Source organism: Carya illinoinensis, chromosome 13 (genome assembly GCF_018687715.1).
Source record: "Carya illinoinensis cultivar Pawnee chromosome 13, C.illinoinensisPawnee_v1, whole genome shotgun sequence".
In the NCBI taxonomy this organism is placed as follows: Eukaryota; Viridiplantae; Streptophyta; class Magnoliopsida; order Fagales; family Juglandaceae; genus Carya; species Carya illinoinensis.
Window position 1 is genome coordinate 31,136,174 of NC_056764.1, and position 12,152 is coordinate 31,148,325.

At 36.7% G+C, this 12,152-nt stretch overlaps 2 protein-coding genes across 3 annotated transcripts; one reads left to right on the top strand and one right to left on the bottom strand.

The window, feature by feature from the left end:
• Positions 1-2,174: 2,174 nt before the first annotated feature.
• LOC122291319 lies at positions 2,175-5,893 on the bottom strand. 2 transcript variants are annotated; one of them, XM_043098996.1, is made up of 4 exons: positions 5,057-5,893; positions 3,942-4,238; positions 3,101-3,496; positions 2,175-2,819 (listed from the first exon to the last, which is right to left on the bottom strand). In XM_043098996.1, the coding sequence occupies exons 1-4, from the start codon at positions 5,519-5,521 to the stop codon at positions 2,472-2,474; spliced, it is 1,506 nt and encodes a 501-aa protein (XP_042954930.1). In that variant the 5' UTR covers positions 5,522-5,893; the 3' UTR covers positions 2,175-2,471. The 2 variants fall into 2 exon arrangements, with proteins under 2 accessions (XP_042954930.1, XP_042954931.1); XM_043098997.1 differs by having other exon boundaries at positions 3,101-3,487; positions 5,057-5,891.
• Positions 5,894-11,457: 5,564 nt separating this feature from the next.
• On the top strand, positions 11,458-12,044 carry LOC122292407 (photosystem II 5 kDa protein, chloroplastic-like). Its single transcript, XM_043100748.1, has one exon. It carries the CDS (start codon positions 11,556-11,558, stop codon positions 11,886-11,888), a length of 333 nt encoding a protein of 110 aa, XP_042956682.1. The 5' UTR covers positions 11,458-11,555; the 3' UTR covers positions 11,889-12,044.
• Positions 12,045-12,152: the final 108 nt, after the last annotated feature.

Genomic DNA, 12,152 nt, shown 5'->3' on the forward strand with positions numbered 1-12,152 from the left:
AGCTTGAAATCAGAATCGGGTTCGAATCGGATAACGCATCGATCGGTTCAACAAATTCAATCCGACGAATCATTTTTTAAGGAAAAACCTAGTGTGGCTGTACCATTACAGTATACCGTTGGACTAAAAAAAATAAAAAAAATTACTTAGTGATTAAAAAAATGATTTTAAATATATTTATATATTTTTTATTTTTTAAAAAAATTTAAAAAATATGAAAATAAAAAATTAAAAAAAGCTTGGGTGGCACGTCAAGTGATAAAAGCTGGGCAGCACGGTAGCCCGACTCTTCTTTTAATATTAATAAAAAATATTAAAAATTATATATAATATAATTTAAACATATTATATTATGTATGAAAAAGTATAAAATATAAATTTATTAACTAGTTTTAATAAAAATATTATATGAATCTAAATAGTTTCAATAAATATATAATTTATATATTTAACCCCAATCATAGACATTTTTTTACCGCATCAACTAAAAAGATAAAGACTATTAAATTATAAGTACATGGTAAATATAGCATTTTATGCATAACCACAAATTTAATATAAAATACTCATTCATCTTCTAGTTGTTTTGTTCAACTAAAAAAGATTAAAAAAAAAAAAAAAACTACCTATCTTATATTTCAATTTTTCTGCTATTTTTATCAAATATAACGATGAAAAAGTAAATATATGTTTAGTTTTAAGGTATTTTTGTTCAAAAAACTTTAAAAAAAATAGTTGTTAGATAATTTAAAAATAAATACAATTTTCAATAGTTTAAATCAGTCTAGTATCAGTTAGAAACATAGAATCGACCTAAATTGATCAATTGAAACGATTTAGTGAACCATTCAAAAAGTTCACTAAAATCTCTTTCAAACCTTTTGCCGAGCGTTGGACTTCGTGCAATCCTTAAAGGGGGTAATTCACAAGCATTATTCTTTTATATCCAAACTTTTTTTTTTCACAGTTTGATTTGGCTAAGGTTAGGTTTGCATTATGAATTAAGATTAAAATTGAAAGTTGAATAAAATATTATTAAAATATTATTTTATTATTATTATTTTAAGATTTAAAAAAACTAAATTGTTTATTGTATTTTATGTATAAATTTATAAAAGTTATAATGATGAGAAAATATAACTTGTCCCTCTCAATCCAAACCGAGCCTAAATATAGTATATAAGTTTTATAATATTAAATAGAAAGTGTGTAGTTTAAAAATTTATTTAAATTCAAATAATCTTAAATAAAAATCTTGCTAGTTATTCAAAAAAGAAAGAAAAACAAAATTTTACTATTAATGCGCAAGCTAAAAAAAAAAAAAAAAAAAAGGTCAGAATCATTCCAAGCCAAAAAAAAAAAAAAAAGGTTATTAATCATTCTTTTAAACAACATCATCATCTCATCATCAATCATAAGTGACATTAAATGTGAATAAATGAAAAATAACAAATAATTTTTCAATCATTTAAGTACGCATCATGAAATGATAAGAATATGACAAATAAAAGAATTAATTATGAGCAGCATTCCTCTAAAATGCAATTCGACCTCTTTAGATTTGTGATAATGGTCATCTTGATTTCCTCTAGATTTTTTATTCAGTTAATTTAATAATCAAACTATTCATTGAGAGAACGCTATTTCATAAGCAGAAAGCTTCATTGGCCTAACATATCCAATTATTTCTTGCAAAGCTAACTCAAAACAATCTAGTGTTGGAATGCTGAGAAAATCCATCCAACTACATGTCAAATGTGTAAGCTTGAGTATGGAATGGACCACTTCCACTCTCCACTCTTGTTGTATAGGACCTCTTTCTCTTATGTATTGTATTTGATCCGGGAGGGGGAAAAAATCATGAGTTTTAACTGAAGGATGGCATGAAAAGCTCCATTGGCTCAAATCCCCTGATTTCTTTTCATGTTTTTGAAGTCAACACTACCTTTTACTTGATAGTTCTTTTATCTACTTGTAGAGTTGTAAAAGGGTTCGGTTTCTTCACAACTATGTAATAAACTTGCCGAAAGATGTACAAAAGGCTCCATTGATTCTTCCCAAAGCCGAGTCTTGTGCTGTTGGTTTACAAAGTCCCATAACTTCAGTAATGTCTAGTTTAAGAAATTTACTAGGCAGATATTTGTACAAACTTTTGCAGATCATGAAGATTCAGATGCATCTTAACATGTTATGGCATGAAGTAAATACTCATGTTACAATTGATGCCTTCTCCTTCGAGTGAATTCTGCCATGCCCATTTCTTTTTTATTGAAGTTGATATCTTCATCTCAAACTTGCAATAACACAATCAACAAAGAAACTCTCTGCTCCTGAGATAACTATTTAGATATAGAGTGCTAAACTTGATATAGTTAGACAAGAAGAATTGCCCCTAACTCAATGAAGATACTGAAACTCTTATCACTCAAAAAGTTCTACTCTCCATTGATTTGGAGGGGGCAATACAAAGGCTAAATGGCTTTGCTATTTTGCCTCATCAACAATGATGAGTTGCCAATATCTTGAAAAGGTAATCGTTTTGGAGCCACAAATCCACTACTGGATGTGGGTACTTTTCTTCTATCCCTTGAGACCTCCCTACTGGAATTGTTACTAGTATAATGATTCTCCTTCAAGCGGCAAACCAGTACTCGCTTCTCTGTCTCATTTTGTGCATTTTGGGCTATTTTGGGTGCCCTAATTACTGAGTTTTGCTGCTTCCTCATCCATTCGAGCTCCTGGCGAAGCTCAGACATTTGCACTTGTAGCTCACTTGCTTTACTTTCAGATGATAGAGCCTTCTGTCTCCATTCTTGCACCTATTGAGAAGAAACATGATATCTTAATAGCATGAAAAGTAAGCTGACGAGATACTTAGAAAGCATGAAAAATGCAAGTTTTCAGGTCTTCTAACGTCGTGAAAGAGTACAGCATAGAGTGATATTAGCCAGAGAACTACATTAATTGAACCTCAAACTAGCTGGAAAGAGTCTTTGCATAAAAGCTCAATCTAGCAGCAATAAAATCAAGCAACTCTACAGGATAGATATTGAGACAATATTTGGGACAGTTAGCTATAGCTTTCTATACGAAATCTTACAGTAGAGCATAGGGATTGGATTTGATGATCAGAATTGAGAGCTTGTTCTTCCCAAAAGTCTCGAGAAGCCTCCAACTCTTCCATCTCTTTCCTCACTTGCCCCAGCATTTCCTGCATCTGGGACCACTGCTCTGTCTCAACTCGTATTTGCTCCACAATTCTTAGCACTATATCCTTGCAACGTCCTGAGCATAGGTTGTCTTCTGGGGACTTCGTCTTTTGTGCCTGATCAGGTCTTATTCGGGTACACACGATCCTCTTTGAAGAGGTGGCAGAACTAGCAACTGATTTTTTTGCTGTAGAAAGCATTGATCTATACTCCTCTTCCATTCTGTCCAACAAAATGCCCTTTGAAAATGCTTCCATTTTCCTTCTTAGGATGTCCACCTGCAGAGTCTTTCAGATCAATAATACCCTCTTACTGATATGGGTGGAAAACGTTGAAAAATTCATGTTGAAAAAGTTCATAAAAAGAAACTATTTTAATGTCAATGATGTTGGGTGTTGAGAAACATTCGTCCACTCAATTGAGTCTAAAGATTATTAGTAAGCATTATTTCGATTATATCAACCAAAAGGAGGATATGTAAATTGAAAATGAAAAAGCTTTTATTTAGTTGCTTACAATTGACCTTAAATACTCCATAGATGGTCCTCGAGGCCACAAAAAAACTCCACTCCACTCAACTTTTCCCTTTCAGAAACCATAACAGCGTAAAAATGATGATTCGAAATTAGGAGTTTCTTCCTTTTTGTTCTTTTAGGGCAGTCAAAGAGTAACAATATTTGAATAAGCAGTCTTGTGCTATAAAAAAGCTAGTAAAATAATCTTCATTCTTACATTGCATTTTCCACTTGAAACAAAGCTCTCTTCCACTCTACAACTTGTTCCCATTGACAAGCTTGCTGCGGCCATCTCCTGAATCTCTTTCACACATATATCATCCGATGTTGCTCCGAACCTCTCTAGCCGTCTCTGAAGAAGAGAGGCCTGTTTATCAAAATTACTATAGTTCCTAACTATAAAATCCTTTACTCCTGAGCTCCTTTGCAACTTCTCTAGTTTCTCTACCAACTCTTGGATCTCTTCCACCAATACCAGGCTCATATTCTGTCCTTCACAAATCTTCTTTCTTCCCTTCAAAGTAGAAACCAAGCACCAACCCCAAGTTACCAGATAAAATTCAAATCAAAACTATATTACCTCTTGCTGGTTGCTGAAACAACTACGAAAAAATAAAGCAAAAAGAGGTCATATTTTTATAAAGCAAGTGCAAATGGTTACAAAATGTCCCAAGTTTCCGACAAGACAGGCAATAACTGTTAGTAACTGTTATGAAGAGGATCATACCTATTATAGTTAGGAACAAAATAGATTAAGCTAAGGGATGATACTATTTCCAAACCAAATTTTGTACAAGCCGAAAGACAACCCTAATTATATCTTGAATGTGTCACTAAAGTTTCAAACTGCCATCTATCCTTGGGCCACTTCCACCAATATTAATGCGACACGCGGGTATGGATGGACCAGTAACGCTGTCCATCCATATCATCCGGGACACGTCTCTCTCTCTCTCTCTCTCTCTCTCTCTCTCTCTCTCCAACTTTCTGTAACCTTTCAGCTCAAATGGGACCATTAACTACCAATTACCAAAAGCTCTAACCAAATAGAACTTCGGTCTCCTCCATCTTATGGTGATTAAACAGAGCAGTACTCTGCTTAATTTCCTTGAAACGGAGAGACTAAGAAGAAAGATAGAACGAAGGAAACTGATAATAATCCTATCTTCACTGGAGACTTCCGTTTAACATTATTATTCAAAAACTTATTATTATTCTCATCGTTTCATTTCTTTTCTGCAATTTCTCAGCGGCCGAACAGACCACCCAAAACTCCTATAAACGAATACAAGAAAACCAAACAAACAGAGAGAGAGAGAGAGAGAGACTAACAGAAACAAGAGTCTGGCCGGCCGATCTCAAAATCCTCTTCATCTTCACGCGGCTCCTCTCCAACTTCTTGAGCGCAATCTCCTTCTCCATCCTCAGCAAGTTACACTCAGCCCTCAACATCTCTGCCTGGAACCTCCACTTCTCCTCTACCACACTACCACCACCACTACCACCACTCTCGCTACTATCATCCTCAGCTTTCACCCTCCTCCTCTCACTTTCCCCACCACCACCACAGTAGTCCAAAAACACTATTGGAACCCCAGTTCTCGAAAACGCACGCTCCTGATCAAACAACGCCTCCAGCCTGCCCTTACGGTCATGCCGGGCCTCGATGGATGCCGGTTTTGTAGCAGCAGTCTTCGGAGGTCTCCGCCGAGGCCGGCGAGGCAAGTGGAGAATTCTTGGAGTTTGAGGTTGTACTGGTGGGTACTGCCATTTCGTTCTTCTTGTTGCTGTAGTCATTGACCTGTTTTCACTACGTATGCCACCAACTTTGTTCGCTTTTGGGTTCGAAAATATGAGCTTTAACTGCGTTTTGCAGTAACAGTGGACAGTGATTTTGGGTTTAGAGACTTTGGACTATGGTAACACGACGAGAGAGCTTTACTTATCAAAAATAAATAAAAACACGACGAGAGAGCTTTTTCTTGAAGTTTTTTCGTTTTGGTTTTGACAAGAGGTGGTTTTTTCGTGAGGTTTCGGGAACACGACGAGAGAAAGAGAGGGAAAGAGAGCTGGAGGAGTAAGGAGTTACAGCCCACAGGCGTGCAACCTCGTTGAGATGAAAGAACAGTGATTTCAAATGAAAGCTGTAATCTTTTTTATCAGTAAATATGAGTACTTTATAACTTCCAACCTTAGACCTAATTAGTAATTAATGTCTGGGAATTCGAAAAATGATCTGCAATAGAAGTTTTTGTTTCTTTTTGTTTTAAGGCCAACTTACTGATCAAGTAGCAAGTTCAGATTTTTCAGACTCATGAAATAAGTTTTATGGCCAACTTACTGATCAAGTAGTAAGTTCATATCTACTCCATTTATACCCTTCTCTTATTGAATTATTTTCTCGATTTAGCTTGTTAGAAGCCCAAAAGGGAGCAAACACCGCAAATTAGTGTTGTCCTGCAATGCTAAATGTGCAGCAAACAAGTTTTTAGACACGGAAAATATCCTTTTTGATTTGGGGTTTTATTGTGAAACGTGTGGCAATTACTATGAATAGTACGGAAAAGTAAAAAAAAAAAGGAAAAAAAAAATAATCACACGGATTAAACATTGTTCGGCAGTGTGTCTACATCTACATGAGCGAGTGGCGGCTAAATTTCACTATAAAAAAAATAGGGTTGCATCATATGTATTTAGACTAAACTTAGCCGGCATTGGCCTATTTTCTCCGTACACGTGTTCCACTCGATATGAGCTACATCCTACAACAGGTTTCTTTATGGGGCTTGGAGAATTCTTGGATTTCCATGCAAAATGTTGCAGAAAAGAAGAAAGAGCAGTAGGCTGAAGTTGCGGAAGGAGATAATAGATGAGGAAGCAGCCGTTTCAAATTAAGGATTTGCATCTGAGTTATTGTGACTGATTATATTAAACGTGTAATCTCCAAATGTCATCAAAATCCCAATTTACTAGGCTAATGCAGACTTGGGGGGCTGTCTAAGACTCACAAATATTTAAATAAAAAAATCATCTGGCATCAAATTTCAAGTACAATGAGTGGGTTTGATTCAATTGTACTTCAAATTAGGCAACTTCCCAGCTTTTGATCTGAGCAAGCACCAAAACCCATGACCCCATTTCCCACTATTGATCAAATTCAAATTAAAACCTTCAGCCAGGTGTTGGTAGAATGCAGAAACCCCAAAATGCAATGTACTGAAATTTGCCATCAATGAGATATATAACAAATAAAAGCTTTAGACAAACTTAAATATGTATATTTGTTGTTCAACAAACAACACTAATGCAGTCTTGCCAATATTTGGATTCAGACTGGTTCCAATTCACTGCCTGAGTTATAAATAATTAAGAGAAAGAACTGTGAGAATCTCTATCATAACATAAGAGGTGGAGTTTTTTCTTTTTTTAAGCCAAAAAATAGTATTTAAGTGGAAAAAAAACGTGTGATTGGGAAACCTTTTTCTTTGTCAACATATGTTTAAAGAGAATCACAAATAACAAGGAAGAGTGTCACTGTCTAATTTTCACTTCACAGCAATAAATAGCGTGATCCGTGCCGTTGAAGTTGTTCTTTATTTCATTGCTGACAAAGCCTCACATTCTTCATCACTCCTCTCTCTCTCTCTCTCTCAAAGATCCTACAAACCATACCAATAATTAATGATTTGATTCTCTCTGTCTTCACGTACCCTTTGTGAATCATTAATTCATTACAAATTCAAAGGCACCAATTGCCCACAGAAGTTTTGTTGGAATCCTCTTGCCACGGAGTGAAACATGCACCATGTTTATATCACACAGATAGATTGCAGAGCCACTTCCTCAGAACATATCTTTTTCTTTTTTTCCAAACAACTATATATTGATTGTTGTATTTCATTGGAGAAACAACTTCGGTAATAGCAGTCTCTCATGTTGGAGAAACAAATGGCTGTTTCATTTCATAATGCCAACAAATACTCTAATTTTGGGGTTTCTTTAAGCAACTTGGAGTGTAAATAACTATATCCTTTGGTGGCATTGAATAGACTTCTGAGTTCTTTCTTCTGGGGTGATACTGCGGGTAAAGGTAAGCGTAAATGGGTTGCTTGGAGACATATTTGTAAACCCATTCAGGAAGGTGGGATTGGTCTCCGTGATTTTGGTGATATTCAGAAAGCTTTACATATGAAATTCGCCTGGAAATTGCTTCTGGGAAACTCTTTATGGGCGGATTTTTTCAGAGGAAAATATGTACGAGGTAAGCATTTATCTCTTGTGGATTCTAATAAAGGTACACGTTTTTGGAAGGCGATTGCTACAAGTGTCCCAGATATTTTAAATAATTCTCAGTGGCTGGTGAAAGATGGTAATGTTTCCTTTTGGTATGATACTTGGGATGATGATGGTCCTCTGCGTGACCATTATCCGGTTATTGATAAACCTCTTCTGAAGGTTAAAGAGTGTCGTATTGATAATGGGTGGGATATTCCTCTTTTGGAAAGGCTTGTGGGTCATCAGAAAGCTACAGAGTTGGTGAATTTTTTCTCCACTCGTAAGGAGGGGCAGGATGTCCTTGTTTGGAAAAATGAATTGCTAGCAATTTTAACACTAAGTCTGCTTGGGATTGTATAAGGGTAAGGGCGCCGGTTTTACCTTGGGCTCATTGGATCTGGCATGCTATTCTCCCTAAAAAAATTTCTATTATGATGTGGAAAGCTACTAATAATTGTTTGGCAGTGGATGAGAAGATCAGGTTGGCGGGTATCCCCATAGTCTCTAAATGCAATTGTTGTTCCGAGGGTCATCTTGAGGATCTTAATCATATTTTGTGTACAAGTGAGTTTGCGAGGCAAATTTGGCGCTTGCCTGCGATTCATTTGGGTGTGCACATGGGTTTTTTTAATACTTGGCAGGAGCAGGTCAATTTGTGGTTTCGCCGTGCTGGTAACTCTTCTTATACTCGTATTATTTTTGGCCTTATTCCGTCTATAGTTTCTTGGAAACTCTGGGCTAGACGTTGCAAAGCTAGACTTGAGGGGAAGGACGACACCTCTGAATCGGTTTGGAGCAGTATTAAATATTGGATTTGTCATATTATTAAAGGGTCTATAAAACAGTTGAGATTGGCTAAACAAGATGGTGATATTTTACGGAGGTTAGATATTCCGGTCCCTCCTTCTCCACCTGAGAAGGTGACTATGGTAAAATGGATTAAGCCTCAGCAGGGTTGGGTGAAGCTTAATACTGATGGTAGTAGCTTGGGTAACTTGGGTCAGTCTGGTGCTGGGGGTGTTATTCGAGATACCAGTGGTCATTTGTGTATAGCTTACTCTATGGATTTAGGTCAGAGTTCCAATAATTATGCTGAATTGAAAGGCTTACTGGAAGGTGTGAGGAGGTGCTGTCGGTATGGTTTTTTACAGGTTTATATCGAGGTTGATTCTCAACTTCTGGTCAACTGGGTTACTAAGGGTGCCTGTAATATTTGGTATTTTGAGGATTTTTGGGATGAACTTCGTGCGTGCCTTGCATGCTTGGATTATAGACTAACTCATGTTTTTCGTGAAGGTAATGCTGTGGCTGATTTTCTGGCGAAGCAGGGAGCTGGGGGCCTTACTCGGGATTGGTTTGATGAGAAGGAAGACTTGCCTAGCCAATTGTGCGGTCTCCTTCGAATGGATAGAATTGGCTTACCATATTTGAGGCTTTCGAAATGAGGTATGCTCTTGTAATTGTGTTTTCCCTTTTGATTCTTATGTGTGAGCTATTTTGCAGGTTGGTTTATTTTGGTTGTTTTTTGGTCTTGTAAGTTGTTGGTTTCTTTAGTTGGTTTTGGTCTTTTAATTCTTGGGTTTTGGGCTTTTCTGTAACCCCCAGGCATCGAGTTGTAACCACAGTTTTAATAAAATTGGAAAGGGATCACTCATGGACATGTGACCTCGGCTCTTTCTAAAAAAAAAAAAAACTATATCCTTTGCAATGAGTTCTGGCAATTTCATTAGTTTACCGTTGTAGGTTGTACTATATATATGGTACTGGAATCTGTGGAAGAAACCAACATTAATATTAATTAATCAAGCTCTGAAAACGACACCAATAATCAAGCAAAACCACCTCTAGTTCCAATACTTTTTTTCCCATCTAGTTTTAAACAAATATCGTCCTTGATAACTCTTGTTTGTCTGACTCTTCACGTTTGATTAAATTATTAGCTGGGGAATATTTTGCAAAAAGAAGAAACCAAGTCAAGTCAATGCTTTAATCATTAAGAAATAGAATTCAGCTAAGCAACAAAAATGTTATGTCTCACATGGTGGAGTTCATGTACCTGTCCTCTGTATGTTCTTCTCCATATCAAACTTGTGTGGAATCTTACCTACTTCGATCACATGAAATTTAAAAGCTCTGTATCATCACCATCAAAAGACCAATGAGAATCAATCTTATTTGGATTTCAATTTCAAAGCAAAATGCTGAAGACACGGTCCGTACACACGATTCATGACACTCATGAACAGTGTTTTCATAATAAGGAGGAAGAGACCAAAGATTGATTCCTTAGCTGGGTAGGGTGTCGAATGAGCTCTCTTAAAACAAACTTGAGCCATAGTCTAACCCTAACCCACTAGAGGCCCTACCCACGTCGATGGGCGAAGATGATGGACATGAATCTCTTTTCTTTAACATTGTGTCCATGAAAACTCAAACTCATGACCTCTCATCCATCGAAATTAATATGTTGAAGAGGTTGAGTGTATCTAGATTCGAATCCCAAAACATTCCTCCTGATAGAGGGAGATAGATGTCATAAGTTTACAACTATTGGCATTCACTAAAATCAACATGCTTCTTGGACTACAATGAAACTGCTGTGACTTCTCCATGGTTTGTGTTGGTCCCTACTCCTTTCCACATTTAATATTTCGTACCAGACATGATCATTCTACAGTTGTTTTAAGGTCATTATATATATATATATATATATATATATATATGAGAAATGATATTTGCAGTCGTGGTTGTGCAAGCGGCGTGCAGTCGCTTTGAAAAAATATATATGCTCCATCCCCCCAATCACCATGAAAGAAATGAGTAGAACAGATACAAAATAAATGCAAAGGTAGTTGAGAAAATGATGGTTCCACAACAACTCCAATTCCCACAAATGAGCTAGCTATAACTTCCATGTTTGCCTAGCTAGGCAGCTTCAAACAATCTATGTGGAATCATACCGTCGTCAGAAGGGAGTCAAAGATTATGATAAAAAGTGGATGATGCACATGTTGAGCTTCGACTCGATGAGGGTTACAGAGGAGAGAATTGACGAAACAATTCACTTAAAAGGGAGACAGAAAAGAGGCTATTACGCCATTGTAGAAGGGAGAACCAAAGCCAGGGAGAAAACTTTTAGCTTTTCTTTTTTTCATTTTCCTTAAATAAGATTTTATCCGTACCAATTAAATTGTCGTGTGTCATTTGAGCTTGTAAAAAATATTGAAATTTATATAGATATTGGTCTTAATTCAATAGCCAATTAAAGCTGAGATGCATAAATATTATCATGCTTAATTGAAGCAATTGGATGTATCACTCAAGAGGTTTGGGGAACCAAGAGTTTTCAGTAAGATAAAAATATACACGTGGCAAAAGCCCATTTGCCAACACATTTCTTCGGATAAGGAAATGGATCAATCCCTTCAAGCATGCACTGCCTCGACTTTCTTCACACTTTTAACAAGCAAAATCATCTGTACTCTATACGATTAAATCAGTCATACGTTTCTCATACGTCTCTCACCAACAAAAAGAGAGCAATCAGACTGCAGAGATGGCATCCGTGACCATGACAGCCTCATTCCTAGCAGCCTCAACTGCAACCAAGCATCCCTCTACTTCTGTTCGCCGGAGCCTCATTGTTGCCAAGGCTGTAAGAGCCACAGAAGCAGAGAAAACCAACTTGGAATTCAATCGGAACAGCAAGGAAGAGAGCAGCAGCGGGAGAAGGGACTTGGTCTTTGCAGCAGCAGCGGCCGCTGTAGCATTCTCCGTTGCAAAGATTGCCATTGCTGATGTCGAGCCAAAGCGGGGGACCCCAGAAGCCAAGAAGAAGTATGGACCCGTCTGTGTCACGATGCCTACTGCACGTATCTGTCGCAAGTGAGGGAAGGGGTTTGATTTTCTTGAGTTAATTGTTTATGGTTGGTCCGAGGGAAATTTAAAAGATGTAACTCTATGCATATTTGTATGATCCTTTTCGTTGGAAGAAACTCATGTTCATTTAACTTTCATCTGCTAAATCTGCCCATATTTGATCAGAGTTGTAATTGTAGAGTGATATGAGTTTAACTTTTTCTTTTAAAAAGAAAAGGGAAACGTAGCCACAAATTCAGACAATTTATACACACCTATATAGCAAACAAAATTG

Excerpts from the sequence above, each read along its gene's own strand:
- LOC122291319 (XM_043098996.1), bottom strand. The coding sequence starts at position 5,521 with ATGACTACAGCAACAAGAAGAACGAAATGGCAGTACCCACCAGTACAA. Across the intron at positions 4,239-5,056 it reads CCGGCCAGACTCTTGTTTCT|GGAAGAAAGAAGATTTGTGA; the intron begins GTTAGTCTCTCT and ends TCTACTTTGAAG. Across the intron at positions 3,497-3,941 it reads TTTCAAGTGGAAAATGCAAT|ACTCTGCAGGTGGACATCCT; the intron begins GTAAGAATGAAG and ends TTGATCTGAAAG.
- LOC122292407 (XM_043100748.1), top strand. The coding sequence starts at position 11,556 with ATGGCATCCGTGACCATGACAGCCTCATTCCTAGCAGCCTCAACTGCA.